Here is a 19,231-nt window from a genome sequence, read left to right as displayed (position 1 = left end):
CCATCGAAGTAAAATCCTTCGACTTCGAATATTGAAGTCGAAGGATTTACCGCAAATGCTTCGACCGAACGATCGAATGAAAAATTAACAATTAAATCCTTTGAATCGAACGATTCGAAGGATTCTAATCCATCGATCGAAGGATTTTCCTTCGATCAAAAAAAACTTAGAAAGCTTATGGGGACCTTCCCCATAGGCTAACATTGGTGCTCGGTAGGTTTTAGGTGGCGAAGTAGGTAGTCAATTTTTTTTTTAAAGAGACAGTACTTCAACTATCGAATGGTCGAATAGTCGAACGATTTTTAGTTCGAACCATTCGCTTCGAAGTCGAAGGTCGAAGTAGCCAATTCGATGGTCGAAGAAGCCAAAAAAAACCTTCGAAATTCGAAGTATTTTTCATTCTAATCCTTCACTCGAGCTTAGTAAATGTGCCCCATAGGGTGCCTGCCTGAAATATTTAAAACAAGAGTTATAGGGAAAAAAACATATTTCTCCACTGCAATTATATGCTGCTCGCTATCTATGCTTATGAAACAGAAGGAAAAATAAATCAAAAGCATAAAGTCCTTCTATTTGCTTTCTGATGATGGATTTGCCACTAAACAAAGACGCAAGCATGTGCTCATATACAGAAATATATGCTTGTACAATACATGGCTATGGTTTAGTATAAGCCAATAAATGACAGGTAGTGATGAACAATCTGTGCCATTTGCTTCACTGAAAAATTTGTGAAACTGCGAAAAAATTTGCGATACGGTGAAAAAAAAATTTCTCGCTCCAAATGCATTAAAGTCAATGGGAGTTTTTTCTTGTAAAAATGTTTTTTGTCTCCGCGACTTTTTTGTCCAAATGCAAATTTTTCTGTGGCAAATTTTTGCTGCAGTTTCATGAAAAAAAAAATGCATATGGCGAAATGTGGAATTTTGCCGCGAATCCATGGCTGGAGAAAAAACTCGTTCCTTCACTAATGACTACAAAGGTCAGTCAACTAAAAAGATACAAAGTCAGTCAACTAAATAGATAACTAAGGCGGTTATTTAACAAACCTCGAATGTTAGAGTTTTTTATACCTCGAATGATCTCACAATTCGAATTGTTTCTTATTTAAGAAAAGACGAATGGAAAAAACTCGATTCTGTAAGTTTGAGCTGTAAAACCTGAAAACTGTAATTGATCAAGTTTTCAGCAAAAAAATTGAATCTCTTGAATTATTTGAGTTCTCCGGCAAAACCCTCCGAAATAAAACTCAAATATCATGAAGGCTATTAAAATCTTCCAATGGTTTAATGGACCTCTGCCATTGACTACATGACCTTGACAGGTTTTAGACAGGTTTTAGTGTATTTTTGGATTCTAGCTATTTCCAGGGTTGGGGTATATTAAATATAGAATAATTCAAGTTTTTATTTAAAAAAAAAAACACGAAAAATGTGAGGGGATTTTTTTACCTGAAAAAACATAATTATGGTTTCCACCTGTCTATTATAGTATCTGTCATTGTATGCTCTCTTTCTTTAAATGCAAAACAATACTGGGTAATCACTATTTAAGTAAAGATATCCACACATTTACTGTATATACTAATGTCATTAGAATTCTTTAAGATGATAGTTCATGAGTATTCACTGAATGATTAAAGGAACATGCACAAAACTGAAAACCACTGGCATCACCAAAACACACCCTGAAAACACAGACTGATTCAATAATATTCTTGGTAGTCTTATTTCACAATCCAGAGATTGGATGCAAAATCCTTTAAGAGACCCTCTGTCATTTTTCCGACCAGTTTTAGTGCGCAGTTGGTGGTCACAAAATGGGCCACTCATTGGGTATGATATCAGGAAGTGTTATTTTCTTATGTCCAGTGGGTACTAGAAACTCAGTAAAGCAGCAGCCAAGAGCCCTGTAACCGGATTTAAACATGCCTGGGATAAGCATAATGATGTAAAAATACAAGTAAATGATTGAGTTTTACACCCAAGTTTGTAACTGATCAAACTAGATACAAGTACAATAATTCTATTTCTAATTAAGTGGCTATTATTGTATGAATCTCAATACCTGCAAGGTATTATGCATATATGACCATGTGGCTGCACTAGTTTGGATAAAGTTATTTATTAAAGTCCAATTTTTTTTTAATTAGACTTTTAAAGGGGAAAAACAAAATGTTTTAGAGGGAAAAAAAACTAGATTATTTTGTGATTTATAAAACCCAGATGTACTTCAACTCAGATCTGCCGAGTTCATCTAGAAGTCAATAGCAGATGTCCCGTTGATATCCTGATCGGCGCTGGGTTGGTGAAAAAGTCTCTGTATTCGGGCGTCAAATCCGAAAAAGTCGCAGTATTCAGGCATCAAATCGAAAAGTTTGCGGAATTCAGATTTTTTTCACGCACAAGAAATTTTCATATTTTGTCATATACTCATATAGATAGTTACTGAAGGTGAATATAAGAGCTGAGTGTGCAAAGTTGGAGCACAGTAGTGTATATATTGAGGGTGAGTGTGCTACTGAGCATAAACACCTTCTCTAAGGAGAGGTAAAAACTGGTAGACGAAGCAACATTCATCCGTTTTCCTTATTGTGTGCCAGACCCAGAACCCCACAATAACATCCACAGATTCAATCGGAATAATAAAGACTGCCAACAAAAACGTAACCTACCATATATTTTAAAGGCATAGTAAGCTTTTAAGTCTTTAGGTGCCATTTCACTTAATACTGAAAACATATCTAAGAAGTCATCCAATGTCATGTTCCCATCTCCATCCTCTGAAAAAACCTCAGCGATGCGCTGCCGAAAAGGATTATCCTGCAGATGAAGAGACCAATGTCAGCTTTGGCAAATCAAAATGAACATGTTTTAAGATCTGAAAAGTGTTTTGTTATATTCTATATTTTAAATTATGGAAAACATTAAGACAAAACATTCGTTTTAGTGAGAAAATGTGCATCGCCTTATCTATGTATGTGTTTTGGTGTTTCCCCAGAATTTATTTTATTATTGTTCTTGGTTCAACCTAAGAGCAACAGTTGAATTGGAGTGCAGATTAGGTCAAATAAAATGTAACTGAGAAGCCATTCTGACTTAAAAGGCAACTTTTAACTTCACCAAGTATTTTGTTAGGCTTCAGTGATCTTCCCAAGTCATGCCAATTAGCACCTTCTGCATTATTAATGGAGTACCGGATTAGAGTGACATCTGGCAACCTTTGCGGTTATTGCTTCTCTCATGGTTTACCTTAAGCTCAGGCATGCTGCCGATGAGCTCGTAAGGGATCTTCACATCTGGTTTATTTGTGTAGTCATCTGGAACAAGCTGTGGTGCCAAGTCCCGGTATCTGTTGAAAAGTCTTAAAATGAAGAAAAATTGTAGTAAATATGTTGATGTTATTAATATACAGTTACACAAAATTTTCCTCTTAATACCACATTATTAATACACATATAGCATTTAAACTCTTTGCTAAGGCCCAACATATATTTACATCACTGTATGTGAATTACAAAGAAATAAGTGCAGACTCTAATAGACAGAGATTCATTTGAATATTTATATATACGATAAGATAATTTGTTGATAACCAAGGGGCAGATTTATCAAGGGTCGAAGGGAAAATTCGGATTTTGAAATTCCATTTTTTGAGTTTATTTTAGTGAAATTCGACTAAACCTGCCAAATTGCTGTTTTAGCCTACGGGCGACATCCTGGTATAATTTGGAGTTGATTGCTGCCTTCCTGAAAATCGAGGTTTTTTTCAAGAAAAGAAAAAACTCGAATCGAATTCGATTAGAAATCGTTTCGATTTTGATTAGAGTTTATGGGTTGATCCCATTCACCCGAGTTTGAAAAATTCAAATTTTTTGAAAAATGTTGGTTGTTTTTTATTCGAATTTCAAATTCATGGGAGTTTTTACTGCCATGAACTCTGAATTCAACCCTTTATAAATCTGCCCCCAAGAGTATGATATGCATTCCCCATCTTAAAAACAAATGCTTTGTAAGGCTACAAATAAATTGTTACTGCTACTTTTAAAAAGTCATCTTTCTATTCAGGCCTCTCCTATACATATTCCAGTCTCTTATTCAAATGAATGCATGGTTGCTACTGTAATTTGGACCCTAGCATCCAGACTGCTAAAACTGCATACTGGAGAGCTGCTTAACAAAAAGCTAAATAATTAAAAAAAATAAACAATTGCAAATTGTCTCATAACATCTTTATACTAAAAGTTCAGAGGTGAATTACTCCTTTAAACAATGGCTGAAGATGACAATTCATACTTTCAATTGACTGTCCCACAAAATAAATCATAAGTCAAAAAAAAACCTGGTAAACACACAGAAAGTCCATACACAAATATATACTGTTTAAATGCACATTTCAGCATTATATTCTGTCATTTCAAATATCAAATATCATATCTGCAGACATACAACCAATTTGAACAAAACTTTTCTATTTTTTTCATGAATAATTTTTTTATTAAAATGTGTGTTTTTTTTACATTTCTCTAAAACTATATTTATTATGGGGTAGATTTATCAAGGGTCGAATTGAAAATTCGAAGCAAAAAAAATTTGAATATGAGCTATTTTTGTGTACTTCGACTAGGGAATTGTCTAAATTCGTTTTGAATTTGAAAAAAAATTGAAAATTTGAATATTGAAATTTATCAGCTACTGGGGCTCATTTATTAACACTGGGCAAATTTGCCCATGGGCAGTTACTTATAGCAACCAATCAGTGAGTAGCTTTTTAAAGCCAGCTGTAAGTAAAACAATGAATACAGCAATCTGATTGGTTGCCATGGGTTACTGCCCATGGGCAAATTTGCCCAGTGTTGATAAATGACCCCCACAGTCTCTATAAAACTTTGACCATTCACCATCTAAAACCTGCTGTTTTAGCCTATGGGGGACCTCCTAGAACCTAATTGGTGGACTTTGAAAAATGTAAGTTTTTTTTTTTAAATACTTTGAATCTGAATTCCATCAAATTCCATCAAACGATAAGCCTATTCACCCGCAAAAAAAGTAATTTTTTTTTTAAAATAAATTTCTGTTGGTCTTTTTTTTTCCAAATTTCGAAGTTATGGGAGTTCAAAAATTCAAAAAAACTCCCATTACTTCAAAATTCGACGCTTGATAAATCTGCCCCATAATAAGGAAAACATAAAAACCACGAAAAACTCGATACAAAAACTCACCAAGTAAAAGCAGTTGAGGACCTATAGAACTTAATAATTTTTTTCCGCTAGTAATTGTCCGAAAAACTTGAATTTTTAGAGATTTGGGATTTTTTGGCACAATGTTCAAAGTTCTTTTGTTCATACTTTTTAATACTTTAGGAGAAATAAATTACATGCCATTTGTGATTTTAGAAAAAATGGGTTTATTTGTGGTTTCAAAAACCTTTAAAACCACTAAAATGAGAATGTTGATTAAATGGGCCACCAAAAGTTAGAGGATCACTCCTAGAATTTCTCATAAACAGCTTGTTCCATTGCAGAAAAGAGCTTTTGCTGCCAGGAAGTGATTAATAACTAGCATCTCATAGTATAGAATGGAGTTCTACGGCTCAGAGCATATTATGAAGATCTGATGTGTTGATCTGCTTTGATAAAATATCAGTTTGGCAATCAGGTTCTTGGTTGCCAAGAAAGTACTACAGGTATGGGACCTGTTATCCAAAATGCTCGGGACCCGGGGTTTTCGGGATAACAGATCTTTCTGTTATTTTGATCTTCACACCTTAAGGGGCATATTTATCAAAGGTCGAGTTATAGAGTTTTTTTTACCTCGAATGAACTCGAATGACCTTGAATGACCTCAAAACTTGAATAATATATTTAAGAAAAAAACTTGAACGTCTAAAACTCGAACGAATATTATAGACGAAAACTGGAAAGAATTAAAAAAAAACCTTGAATGTCAGGAAGGCTATTAACATCTTCAAATGGGTCACTGGACCTCTGCCATTGATTTCTACATGAACTCGGCATGTGTTAGGTGGCGTACTATCTAATTCAAGTTGTTCCCAGGGCCAAGGTATGATAAATCTCGAATTTGAGTTTGGATTATTCCCAACTCGAATTTGTGGGTTTTGACTAAAAATCCAACTTGAAAATTTGCCCCTAGGTGTACTAGAAAATCATGTAAACATTAAATAAACCCAATAGGCTGGTTTTGCTTCTAATAAGGATTAATAATATTGCAGTTTGGACAATTTACAAGATAATGTTCATTATTACAGAAAAGAAGAAAATCATTTTTATAAATTTGGATTATTTGGATAAAATGGTTTCTATGGGAGACAGTCTTTCCATAATTTGGAGCTTTCTGAATAACGGGTTTCAAGATAACGGATTCCATACCTGTAATAACTATGATCATTTCGAAGATATTATTGCATATAATCGATATCAATAGAAGAGTGAAATAAAGGTAACTAATAAACCAATAAATAAGAAGAAAAATTTGCATTTCCAATGTAACATTAGCTGACACAAATTATTTTTTATTATTTACAGTGTCCTGGCACGATAAAAAACAATTAAGTGTTTAATTAGGATTAATTAAGAATGGCCTCTCTGTGTTTGGGCAAACTACCACTGAAAAAGTGAGTTCCTGAAATAACTTGCGTTTTCAATTGCTTTCACTAGCTGCAGAATTGGATTTAAAAAACACAATTTTTTTAGTAATGTATTATAATTCTGGGTAGTTTATTCAGATTTATATGGCTAGATTTGGCTCTATAAACACAGACCATCTTATACTGTTTACAAATGGCTTCTTAGCACTGTATATCCCCGGTAGAACTTTGGCTTTATCGTTACAAGTTGTATATTGTACTGTATCTGAAATAACAAAAGAACAGTGCCACTGCCCTTTTGCTGAACCCAACAGCCTTGAGTCATATTTCAGCCCAATCTACTATTGAGTGTAATTGAGTGTAATGTTTCATATAATCCCCAGACAACAAAACAACACAGGATATCAAACTTTGCCTTTATTACAAACAAGCAAACAGTATTGGAAGAGTCATGATAAGTACTCCTCATTCCATGTGGTTTTATGACTTCTTCATGAATTCTTTTTTGCGAAACAAACAGAAAATTTTGATAAAAATAAGTCGCTACACACAGAAGGTCAAAATCACTTTTTCATTTAGAGAAGCTGATACTAATAAGGGTTCCTAATTATTAAACCTTTTTATTTTTGTCATGAATGCCAGTCCTGCAAACCTCCAAGCCTCCTTCAACAGTTTGAGGCTGTAAAAGGACTGTACATTGGCCATCCTTTTATCCTTACTACATTGTATTGGGTCCCAACTTATCTCTTTATTAATTTATTATTAAGTTATTTGTTTTAACAAAAAGGGAGTGGGCCCAGAAAAAAACTCAGATACATTTTGGAACTTGGCATTGGGGGGGGGATTATAGTATAATATTTTTTTTGCATATGTTGCACTAGCTAGTATGTATATTACCTATTCTACAGTATATGCATAATTTAATATAAATGTTAATCTGTCTTACCGGAGTATTTCCTTTCTTGTAAAGAAGGTGCAATCCTACAATTAAAACAAATAAAAATGACCACTTTTTCTCTGTAATTTTGTCTTTGCTCCTCTCCACACACAGAACACAAAGCCAATCACAATAATCACATCTATAAGTCATAAAAGTTTGTTAATTTGAACATGAGTTTCAGTTGAACATCTACCCTTGAGAAAGCTAAGTGAATATAGTCATAAGAGGGCCAGGGTGTTCAGATATATACAGCATTGAACTGACTAAAAGTAACACATAACTAAAATCATATTCAGTTCCTTTCCTGAAACTGGAAAAGGCAAGACTGGAAAAGGCAGCTTCATCTGAACTGGAAAATTCAATATAGCAGGACTGAAACAGATGCAACTGCAGTGTAAACAGGCTGAATCATGGAACCAGAGAGAGCAAGACAATAGTACTGGGTAAGGATACATAACTGGAAATGTAGGTTCATAGGATTGGAGTATGTAAGGTATAGCCATTGAACTGGAAAATGTAAGGCTTAAAGGAGAAACAAACCTTTAATAAAAAACCCTACCCTACATAGACCCCCCTCCCTCCTCCCTCCCAGCCTAGCGCCCCCCCCGGCAAATGGCCCTAACTCTTTACTTACCCCTCTGTGCAGATTCTGTCCGGCGGAGTTCACGGCAGCCATCTTCTTCTCTTTCGTAATCTTCGGAATGAGATCGGCGAAGCGGCACATGCGCAGTTGAAGCAATTTTCTGTCTCGCGGCAACTGCGCATGAGCGGAAACTCACGAAAATTGCTGAAGCGATTGTCTCATTCCAAAGCGGTTGAAGATGTCACCCGTGAACTCCGCTGGAGGGGTAAGTAAAGAGTTAGGGGCATTTACCCGGGGTGGCAGCTAGGGTGCGGTCGGGGGGTCTATGTAGGGTAGGGGGTAGGGGTTTTTTTTATTAAGGGTTTGTTTCTCCTTTAAAGACTGAACCGATAAGATATCAGGACCTGCGCAGGTAAATTGCTTAACTGGAACAGGAGGTTGCAGGAGTTCAAAAAAACCCATAGGTCCAGAATAGGTCAGGCAACAGGATTAGAATCTGGACAGAAACAGGTAAGGCCACAGCACTGGAATTAATATAGCTTTAGAAATTGAAAAAGTAAGGCCCAAGGACTGGATCAGGCAAAGCACCAGGGCTGTAAAAGGATTGGATAAAGGACTTAACCAGATAAGGCAAAAGGAAGGACCTCAGAAGGACCTCAGTACTAAAAGAACTTTGGTCTCGCGACTGAATAAGGTAAGACTTTAGGACTGTAATGGGTACCATACTTTAACAGGTAAGGAAGACTAAAAAAACAAGGTCACGTGACTAACACACAGCCAATGCAATACTAAACTAAACTCAAGGACTATCTTTTGGAGCACTAGCATAACACCTGACTGGGAACTGGCACTTATATTGTAGTGTCACCCTCTGTAACCTATAGCACTTAGTATACTCCTATTTGTGTCTGTACTTGGTTTTTGGTCACAAGATTACAATCATAGAACTAACAAAAAAAACATACACATTAAAATAGTCCACATATGGTGGCCAACAATTTACCTCTTGGAATATGTTTAACAGGCTGGAACCCCTATCAGGTTACACTGGGAAATATATTAAACACTGATTTTTAAGGCTACAGTCTTTATAACACCTTTTACAGGCTGGGTTTTATGAAGCTACAATAACCTCGATGTTAGGTTTTCCTGCAGAATAACTGCCCAAAAATGTATGTAAATACAAATAGTTGCGACCAAAGTATAGTGTAAATAGTAATGAGCTGTTTTGGTCAGGTCTAACTCTACTTAAATTAGCAGCTAATAGAGGTTGGGACTGATACTTTTTAACAGTTAGTAATTTTAAAACAATCATTGTGACTCGTGAAGAATAGTAATGTTTACTAATTGTAGTTTTAGACGAGAAACATTTTTTGTCCTGAAGTGGCCCTTTTTATACAATAAAGTATATCTAAATTACACATTTTTGAGTTTTATTCTCGGCTTTCATGTGCAGAAGAATAATTATTATTATTTTAAAGCTTGTTTTTTAATCGCCCACTGACTCCATTAGTGGCCATTTTCAGTCTGAAAATGCACCCTAGCACATTTTAGGTTTTTGAGAACCTCTGGTATCTGGTGGTGTAGGGGTCCTCATTATAGGTAGTAGGGGAAGATTTTGGGCACTTCTCTGCTGGATAAAATATGTTTATTTATAAAATACCCCAAAATAGCCCATATGTAGTTACTAAGAAGCAAGCATTTTGGTCTGCTAAAAAAAATAATGGTTGATAGCTCGTTTCCCCAAGACACATATATTAAATGCTAAACCCAATATATTCTATAAAAGAAAGAAAAACATAAAACAGGCTATACAAGAGTTATCTAACTAATAACAGGAACCAGGAAACTAAAGTTTCTATAGTGTTGCTTTAAGTTTTGCACTCTTAAAAACATACAGTCAGGTTACATTAGCCCTAGCCCATGTGCTATGTAAATTGGACCTTAAATTGTAAACTGCAATAGGGCATGGTCAAGTGTAAATCAATGTAAAGTGCTGCAGGAATATGTTGATGTTATATAAATAAAGAATAATATTTAAATATGGAGCTAATACGTAAATCTTAAGCACTGTGTATACCATTTTCTCATCTAGTACAATTACACTGTTGTGTCGAGCTATGCATCTTTATGGTACCCGTATCAAAACCTCACGTGTGTATAGGTCTGATTAATTCGTAAAGCTGGAAAATAAAAAAAAAATCTGTTTAACGTCAGACTAAATTTCACATAAATGATGATGTTTTTTCAGTGCCCCTGTTTAGAATGCCGTGACATTTAAAATATATAACAATAGTTTAGTATTAGAAACAAATTGATCTTGGTTTGCATATAAATGGCGCTATTTAGCATGTAAGAAAAACCAAAGCCTTATTCAATAACTAATACTCAAGTTACTTAGGGCATAGATTAGAGAACAAACTGCAGGTTTGTCAACTCATAATAATCTTTAAAAAAAATATTAGTCTCGTCTATTATTAATCTAACCACAATGAATACAGTCCTAGCCAACATTAAATAAAAAAAATATATAATTTACCTTCTAGTGTTAGAAGGTAAAAGTAAGAGACTTACCTGGTATGTATCAAGCTGTTCAGCAGTGAAAATAGTTTGCTTGTTCCCCATGACTTTAGGGAGCTCCTAATCCAAATCCCCTTCCCATCCTTCTGTTGTTCAGCTTTTATACAGTCCCTGAATATTGAGATATTAAAAACCGCAACAGCAGGGGTCAGGCACAGGCAAGGATCAGATATCACCATCTTATCCTTCCTACATTCCAGGATCATAATAGGAGCATTTCATCAAATCTTTGATGTGTATAAAGAACTGAGGCGCATAAGGCTTCCAGCATCATTCAAGAGCATATGCATAAAGTACTATAATTACACCACCTGTTGCATGTCTCAACATAAACTCATATTACACCATTTGACATGTCTATTGCTAACGGAGGACGTTGCCTTTTTCAAGTTCAGTGACACATGAAGAGAAAGTACTACTGGAAAACAAATAGTTGTTTAAACACTTAAGGGGCTGGTACATTTCAAAAAGCTGTTTCAGGGGCAAGGCGTCTCGCTCACTGGTATACCCAGTAGGGATGCAACACATCATTTATTTTTGGGCATGGCTGTTTACCATATTCTCTACATATGTTTGGCTAAATATTAAAGAAATTCCGAACCCTAATTTATATATTAGAATTTGAGAACTTTTCAAAAATTGCATTCTGTGAACAAAAAATAGTGACAAAGTTAGATCACTTTATGGGTTCAGAATTATTTTGGCTGACTAAGGATTCCTATAATAAGTGCTGGGATTAGTCAAAATGAACATACATACTGTGGTAGAGTAAGGGAAATGTGTGTTTTCCTTTAATTTCTCTCCAGTAGGAGAGTTAAGCTCCAGGAAAAGTGTTACTAAACAGAGAATGGTTTCTCTGTTCAAAGGCTTTCGTTACCAGATCCTGGAACCTCTGGGGTTCTGAAAGAAACAAGCAAGCCAGACAATCCTTCTATAGGTCCAGCTCGCATTTTGGAGATTACTTTCCACAGGAAGGATGTCCTGTGGAAAGGCATTTAAATCTAATGAGAGGGTTAGGAAGGTCTCTCTGAGCAGGACACAGCAGTAAGGATACCTGGCTGTGTAAGGAACTCCCAGAGAGGTTGCAAGGAGCAGAGGGAGCCCATGACTGTCACTAAGAGTTGTCTGAGGAAGTGAGGAAAGCCAGGAGGCTGAGCGATTTCCCAAAAGAGTACTGCGAGTACAGGGCTGACCCCAACTTAGCTGCTTTTGCTGGTAGTCCACAAGGGGCCAAGTTTAGTGAAGGAACTTAGCAAACATGTAAAGGTAAATGTAAACTCATGTTGTAATAAGTAGTGCAATTACAGTGATGGTGTAACTGAACCAGAGCCTGTCCATCATAGGGCCTAGAAGCATACAATATCACTATGGGGAATCCAAGAAATGTGCTCATAGAGTGGGGTGATTTGCCAAAGGAGAACCAATTGCAAATTTTGCCCAAAGGCCCATTGGTATTCTGTTCCACCAGTGGCTGGAATCCATGAGAAATGCTCATAAAAGCTGTGAAATAAGATTACATCCTTCACCACATCCCAAAAAAATAATGTAAGCAAAATACAGTAGGGTAGCAGCACATAATATAAATGCCCAGTTGCATTTTTGCACCAAGATTTGCCCTGTGTGTGCTGATGGGCTGATGGCATGTCTGTTAGTGCACACATAAGGTGGGGTGGTTGAAAGCTGATCAGCCTTTCCTCTTTTGGCATATTTACACCAGTGAAAAAATGCTAAGTGTATAACCAATGTCTAACTGCAGCTCTTTAGAGTGTTGTTTAAGTGCAATCTATGTGACTAAACATATGGTTTGTTCATCAGTCACAAACTATTCACTTGAAATACACTATGCTTCACTTACTGCAGCTAAAACAAACATATTTGTCTTGCTCTTCTGTTATTTTCTTTGGGAATTTAAATTTAAACTTCCTTTGCTCTTTTTTTCCTTATGAAGGTGGAGAAAAACTATTTACAGCAAAATATATCCATAATAACAACACGTACAAAACAACTGTAAATTTAAAATAAGGTAACCAATCCCACAAGGAGTCAAAAGATGGAGGCACACTATGGGCCCATTAATTAAACCTGGTCAAGTTTTTGAAGGGAGAAACCTCAAATTTTTAGAGTAAAAAAAAAATTGAATTTTTACAGATTTATTATACCCCAAAGCTGCTAAAAATCTGAAAACACTCCATCTCAAACCTGTCAAGGTCATGTAGAAGTCAATGGCTGATGTCCCTGAAGATGTTTCTTGATAATCCGATAAAGTTGAGTTTCCGCGGCGACAATTCGATCGAGTCTAATTTTCAGAATGGCAATCCGATAAAGAGTTTATCGGTGCATCAATAATACAATTTGAATTGATGCACAGAATTATCTTTTTTTAACTTTTTTGAGAAGAATTATTATTTGAAGAGTTCAGTTGGTGGATCGGAGTTATATTGACTCTGTTTTAATAAAAAACTGAGATAAACTGGAGTTTTAGTAAATACCCTGCTAAGAGTAAATAATGCTAAAATGGCAAATCAATGCTGAAATTTGTAGTTTATTTTACTCTGGCCAGTGCATTTTTTCTTAAAAAGAGCACTGGACAGGGGGTGGGCGGGGGAACTAAGCAATTTGGTTTACTGGGGCAGTGCCTAACATATTAAAGTGAATACAGCTTTTCTCATCCTTTAAAGCTTGCAGTGCATGTACAATTTATACAAAGCAAATTATCACACTAGTTTCAGTACTTGTTTGTTAGGCAAATGATCCCAACTGATATCTTTGTACCCTGGATATCGTTTTGTTTGTATTGGACAGGTTTGAAAATTATGTTCGGGCAGGTGCATTAATATTGGTAAGTATGTTTTGAATCTTATTATAACTTTTATACAGTCCTTTTGTTTCTAACAAACAAGCAATTGTTCTAGGAATGTCAGCTATTGAAAAGAACAAAAGACGGAAACCGCACACACTAATTTAGGCTGGACAAGCTTACCCCATTATATCTCCCAGTGAAACCACATGAAGATCAATGTTTCAGGGGGACACACCTTCCTTTCGTTACTGTTGCATTGTTGTATTTAGTAACCACATAATTGTAGATTCTGTAAACAAATAAACAGGGATGTATGATTTGTATAATACATTGATGCCGATAACAATCAAATAATTCTCTCTTCAGAGAATACCTATGAAAACTTATGCTGGCATAGGTTTAGAAAACCTCTTTGTTCAGGGTACAGCACTTTTAACCCTTTGCCTATAATGCACATGGGTTCTATATTAGGCAAGTGAAGGCACTAACTGCCAGGAAATAAGTTCTGGCAGTTACAGAATTTCCCTGCATCGGTGGCTGTAGCCTATGTCCCTCCTAGAACCTAATTGCCCCCAACCACTATATGTGTGACCAGGACCAGGTCTGGGTAAAGTAGTTCCTTCCTTCTTAATTTTGAATAATGTTGTTCTTAAACTTTGTACTCTTTTCGATATGTGTAATTGTATTTAATAAGTATTTATCACTGTTTTTTAGGTAATATTGTGTCTTGATATTATATACGTTGGAATAACGGAAAAAATAAAAAATTGGACATTTTTACACTATGTGGATCACAGGATGTTTTTTATTCACATTTTTTTATTAGCAATTTTTTCCCCACAACAAACAAAAAGCAATCACAAGTAATTTAAGAAACAGAATGTTATGGTAATTACGATATATATGGTATTAGCAACTACGGTATGTCTTAAAATTCTTTTAATTGTGACGGCTATTTATGAGGTGTGCGCACGCTAATTTGCATGTCTGACGAACGGGTCCGCCCCCGAAACCTTACATCACAAGACTTGAATTAAACACGCAGCTGTTTGGTAATTTATTGGCTTCATGTATATTGGAGAGGTGCCGAAATCTCTTCCAAACACCGGGCGGAGAAATTGGAGAGGCTGGGGAAAAAGGAATCTTTGTTGCAAGCTACACGGGAGCTTTTCTGCCAATGCCAGCAAACTTTCCACGGACCTAGGTGTCCCTTGAAGATAATGCACCAGAATTGATGAGCAGCTGAAATTCTATATTGGGCAAGAATGAGAAATTTCACTTCAGCAATTGGTCTCCTCAGTTCCCAAACATTTACAAGGTGTTGTTAAAAGCCACTTTTATAGCTATAAGCTGTTATCTAATTATTCTGGAGTAGTATATTTTTTCAGTAGTAGGTGTCACTGTGTTATTTTTTATAAAGGCTGCATGGCAGCACAATTTCATTATCACTGAGGAAGGGACAGGTGTTTCAGAAACGTTTGATCATGATTGCAGTGTCTGAAAGCACTATGGAATAAATTCGGGATCACCCCCATTGCAGCATTCAAAGGTACTGGCATTCTTTTTACCTTTCAATGCTTTTGTCTTTATCACATAGAGGGCACCATGTTGTACCTGATCGCTGAAATAATTTTTCTTGAAACCACTCATGTCTCATGTAGTGTCTGCTGGTAGTTAACACTACTTATTCTTACTTGGCACAGAAATATAAACACTGGCACTGGCAAATTAAATGCGCCTAGAATATTCCTCCCCTGGATGTGAACACTTCTAAGATTCTCGTGCACTGTTACAAATTGTTAAAATAACAGCACACTAGCCTCAGTAAAGCGCAGCAGAGGACGTCGGTGGCAACAATCACAGAGGGTGACAGGCAGGAGCTGCAGGAGCTGCGAGTGTCTCCATGGTTACCACAGTAAGCGCCTTCGATTGGCGTGCTTGAAGAGGGCAGGGTAAGTGCTCGTTCTCAGGAAATAGAAAGAGCACTCCTGAAGACTTGAAATGCGCATGCGCACCTATAATTTTATCCAACCAAGAGTCTTGCCGGCAAATGTAATATTTGGCGTTATCGCAGCACGCATTCGCACTTTTGCGAGTATATTTGCGCTAAGCGGAATGCAATATTTTTGGCACAGATATATTACATAAGCACAAAACAGTAGCAAACGCAAAAATAAGATGAGTCGCAATGAAAGATGTTTTCACTGGAAAAAAACTAATAACCATATACCTTTACCACATATAAAAAAAAATGCTGACATATATCTTTACCACATATAACTTGACCTCATATTTAAATTACATGAAGAATAGCGAAAAAACTCACGCAATGCGAACGATGGAATTGCTCCACGAATATCTTTCTGCAAAAGTTGTACATACACCTTCTTCTCACAACACTGATAGCAAAGTCATGTGAACACAATTACATTGCGATTAGATTGCGAATAACATTTGCACTGAACAGCGACTACAGACACGACTCGTTAAAAAACCAAGCGCAATATAAGCAATTTGCGAAAAGAAGTTTTACTACATTGATAGCGCAACAGCGCAATAGAGCGCAATAACAAAAGTTCGCAAAGTGGAGGGAAACGGCGGAAACAGTCGCAAATGTAGCAGAACAGTCGCAAAGCGAATTATTACATACCCACTCTCGCACGCAAACTACTCGCAATTCGCTTTGCGAACAGTTTATGCGATTGCGCGTGATATTACATTCCCCCATTGGTCTTGCTGAGATCAAGATTCATTATGGGACTTTTTCTAAATGTAGATAGCGGTTTTGCGAACATTGCAAGGATTGAACTGACAAAGAGCAGACGGGAATGACAAGGACTGATGGCATCACTATAGGTAGTAAAGAACCTGGCTCTCGCACACCCTTATTGAGATGACTCGATGTCTGGTGCATTGTGGTAGAGGTTCGGCCACCTCAATTCCAATGTCTAGCAAAAATCCAAAGGCACACAGAACTGATGCAAGCAAGGAACACCTTGCACATTTAATGTGGAAGTGCATAGTTTTGGGGTCATGCCCCTTTGTCAAGCATGATTTTTGCTAGACATCACTATAGTTAGTTAGGCCTTTTAACAGAAGTTACCTTGTTGATACCCTTTCATTGTCCTTTAAATTAAATACAGGGTTTAAAAGATTTGCAAATCGTCCCATTCTCTGTCAAACTGTTCAGAAGGCCCCTGGCAGTCAAATTTATTCAAAACTAGTAATAAATTAAGTTTTTTCTTTCCACATGTAGGAGATAAGATGCTGTAAAGAACTGAGGAGAACTCGAGAAAGTTCATTTAAACCACTAATTTTAGCAAAGCTTTGGTACTTTGCAGTAGAAAGACATAATTACTCATAATGGACTCATTAGAACATGTATTTTCCAAATATATATGATTTTCTGGTGTCTTTTACCCCATATAAAAAGCAGGTACTGTGTACATAACTGTATATTACTGTACTTATTACGTACACAAAGCTTTCTAATGACCTTGAAGCTTCAAACCAGCTTTTGTTTACTTATCATTGTCCTTTATAAGTATAAAAAATCTGGAAAAACATTTGCATATGTAAAGATTAGGGGTCTATGTATCAAAGGTCAGATTTTAGTGTTTTTTGAAACTACAACTAAACTCACAAACTCTAAAATTACAAATGTTGTAAGATTTATTCAAAAATCAGAATAAAAAAAGTACGAATGGAAAATTACGCTGAATGTTGCGCTAAAAAATACGAATACCTGAAAATCGACAAAAATTTTAGTTTTTCAAACAATTCCTAACAGTTTTAAACCAGACATTTTTTGGAGATTTGTACAAATTATCAAAGTCCCCTTAGTCTCAAAAACTGGGAAAGAGCAAGTCTTCTACACTGCAGGATATATTTTTTTGTTTCTTTTTATTTTTTGTACACTAGGGAAACCAAGCATAATTCATGTTGTATTGCAAAATTGTCATGAACAATGCTAAGTTAGTACATCATGTCACAATTAGAAGACACAATAGTTTAGGAGTTCCTTTACACTGTACCCCGGTATACCTAGGGTTATCTGGATAAAAAAGTGTATATTTTAACAAGTGGGGACAAGTTAAAGTCTGTGACATATTATAAAGCCACCGTGACCAGTTATAAATTAGTACTTCACAACTGGTATACATTCTTGCTTGGGGGTTCTTTTACACTGTACTACAGTATACATGAAGTTAACTAAATAAAGAAAAAGTAACCTATCAGCAGTGTGCAAAAAAAAACTATGAAGAAGATAGAACAACGAGGAAGAAATAAGTTATGTATTTGTGTTTTGTGTTCCAATGGCAATTTGTCAGTGTAACTTTCCCAAGTGGAAAAGACTGCACCAATATAGGTTTTTAGGAACTGGAATGCATGAAATAGATGAAGCACACCCTTGAGTGCACTTTTGTTTTGTGAATGATAGAGTGTGACCTGGACTATTTCTGCATGCAGTGTGCCTGAGACACACTTGTACCCGGGCAACTCCCAGTACCTTGTAGACTCCTCTTTGCATCAAAGGATCCAAATCACAGGGAGGTTTCTTTGCAGCAACAACTGGTTTATTAACAGTAGAAAAGTTCAATAACCAAAATGAGCAGTCACTTTTTTAAGGCACATTCAAATATAGTAGTGACAGATCCCTTCCAAAGGTAGAACAGGCAATGTGTAAGTTACCACACTCTTGAGGCACTGTGCATAGGAATTCTCAGCCTAGGGTCTTGTGTCTTGGCACCCCTACCTTCCTCCTCAACTCACCCACTGAAATCTCTGCACTAGTGGTTCACACACCACAGAGTCCAAACCCCATTAACCCCACTATCTTTCCTGAGCCTTCCTCTTGCTCCTACAGCAACTATGACAAAACTGACTATCACTAAATAACCTTTTCTAACTCTTGACCACCACGGTAATCCTGGGCCTGTAACAACCTCTCAAAGAGGTGAGGTCCCAGGAAAGACCCACATGGGGCTAAACCCCTTTATACTTTGATATGCAAACATAACTAAACCAAATTACCTGGACCCAGAAAGAGAGAAATAGCTGCCTGGGTGAATCTAAAGGACCACTTTAGGTGTAGAAAAATACAAAGGGGAAATGCCTGAGAATATCTAACCCTCGGGGGACCTGCATAGTATTTTCTGAAAGAGTGTGAATGGAGGTGAGATGGTGTGTAATAAATGGCATAGTCTTGAAATGCAGTTATTTATATATATATATATATATATAGTTTATGGGGGACAAGGACAAAAATGATGCAGCTTTCCAGCACTCACCCAAAATTGTTCTGCTGCAGACAAAAACACTGGTGCTTCCATCTGGAGACAGACTTTAGCTATCTAAGGATGCTAGCATTTGCAGTTAAAGGAGAACTAACACCTAAATTAAATGCCATATTTAATATCCTGCACTTATTGTACCATCCTAAAGTTTCAGCTTCTCAATAGCATCAAACTTGTTACAGGGGGTCACCATCTTGGAAATTGCTCAGTGGGCTCTGAGCAACTGTTGAGAAGCTAAGTTTAGGGGTTGCCACAAATTATCAAGCAGAAAATGAGGTTAGCCTGTAATATAAGCTGATGCTACAAGGCTATTTATTAAATTATGATGCTAATTGTAAGTAATTGTTAGTTTAAGTTCCTAAACGTGACTGTTTTGCCAACCTGACTGTTTAAATGGAGTTCCCTTTTAACTTTACTGTAAAGAG

The 19,231-nt window shown here is 36.4% G+C and overlaps 1 protein-coding gene across 2 annotated transcripts in view; it reads right to left on the bottom strand.

Moving 5' to 3' along the window:
• The window catches only part of LOC108713059 (calcium and integrin-binding family member 3), a 13,792-nt gene extending 2,754 nt beyond the window's left edge, over positions 1-11,038 (bottom strand). The window contains exons 1-4 of one of the 2 annotated variants that reach the window (XM_041562211.1): positions 10,704-11,038; positions 7,553-7,587; positions 3,252-3,363; positions 2,675-2,822 (exon numbers count right to left, since the gene is read on the bottom strand). In XM_041562211.1, the coding sequence (XP_041418145.1) occupies positions 2,675-2,822; positions 3,252-3,363; positions 7,553-7,587; positions 10,704-10,754 (346 nt within the window). In that variant the 5' untranslated portion in view covers positions 10,755-11,038. The remainder of the gene's footprint in view (positions 1-2,674; positions 2,823-3,251; positions 3,364-7,552; positions 7,588-10,703) is intronic. The other variant, XM_041562209.1, reaches the window with a different exon arrangement.
• Positions 11,039-19,231: the final 8,193 nt, after the last annotated feature.

This window comes from Xenopus laevis, chromosome 1L, assembly GCF_017654675.1.
Source record: "Xenopus laevis strain J_2021 chromosome 1L, Xenopus_laevis_v10.1, whole genome shotgun sequence".
In the NCBI taxonomy this organism is placed as follows: Eukaryota; Metazoa; Chordata; class Amphibia; order Anura; family Pipidae; genus Xenopus; species Xenopus laevis.
Note: the sequence above shows the minus strand (reverse complement) of the source record. Positions and strands in the feature narration are given on the sequence as shown.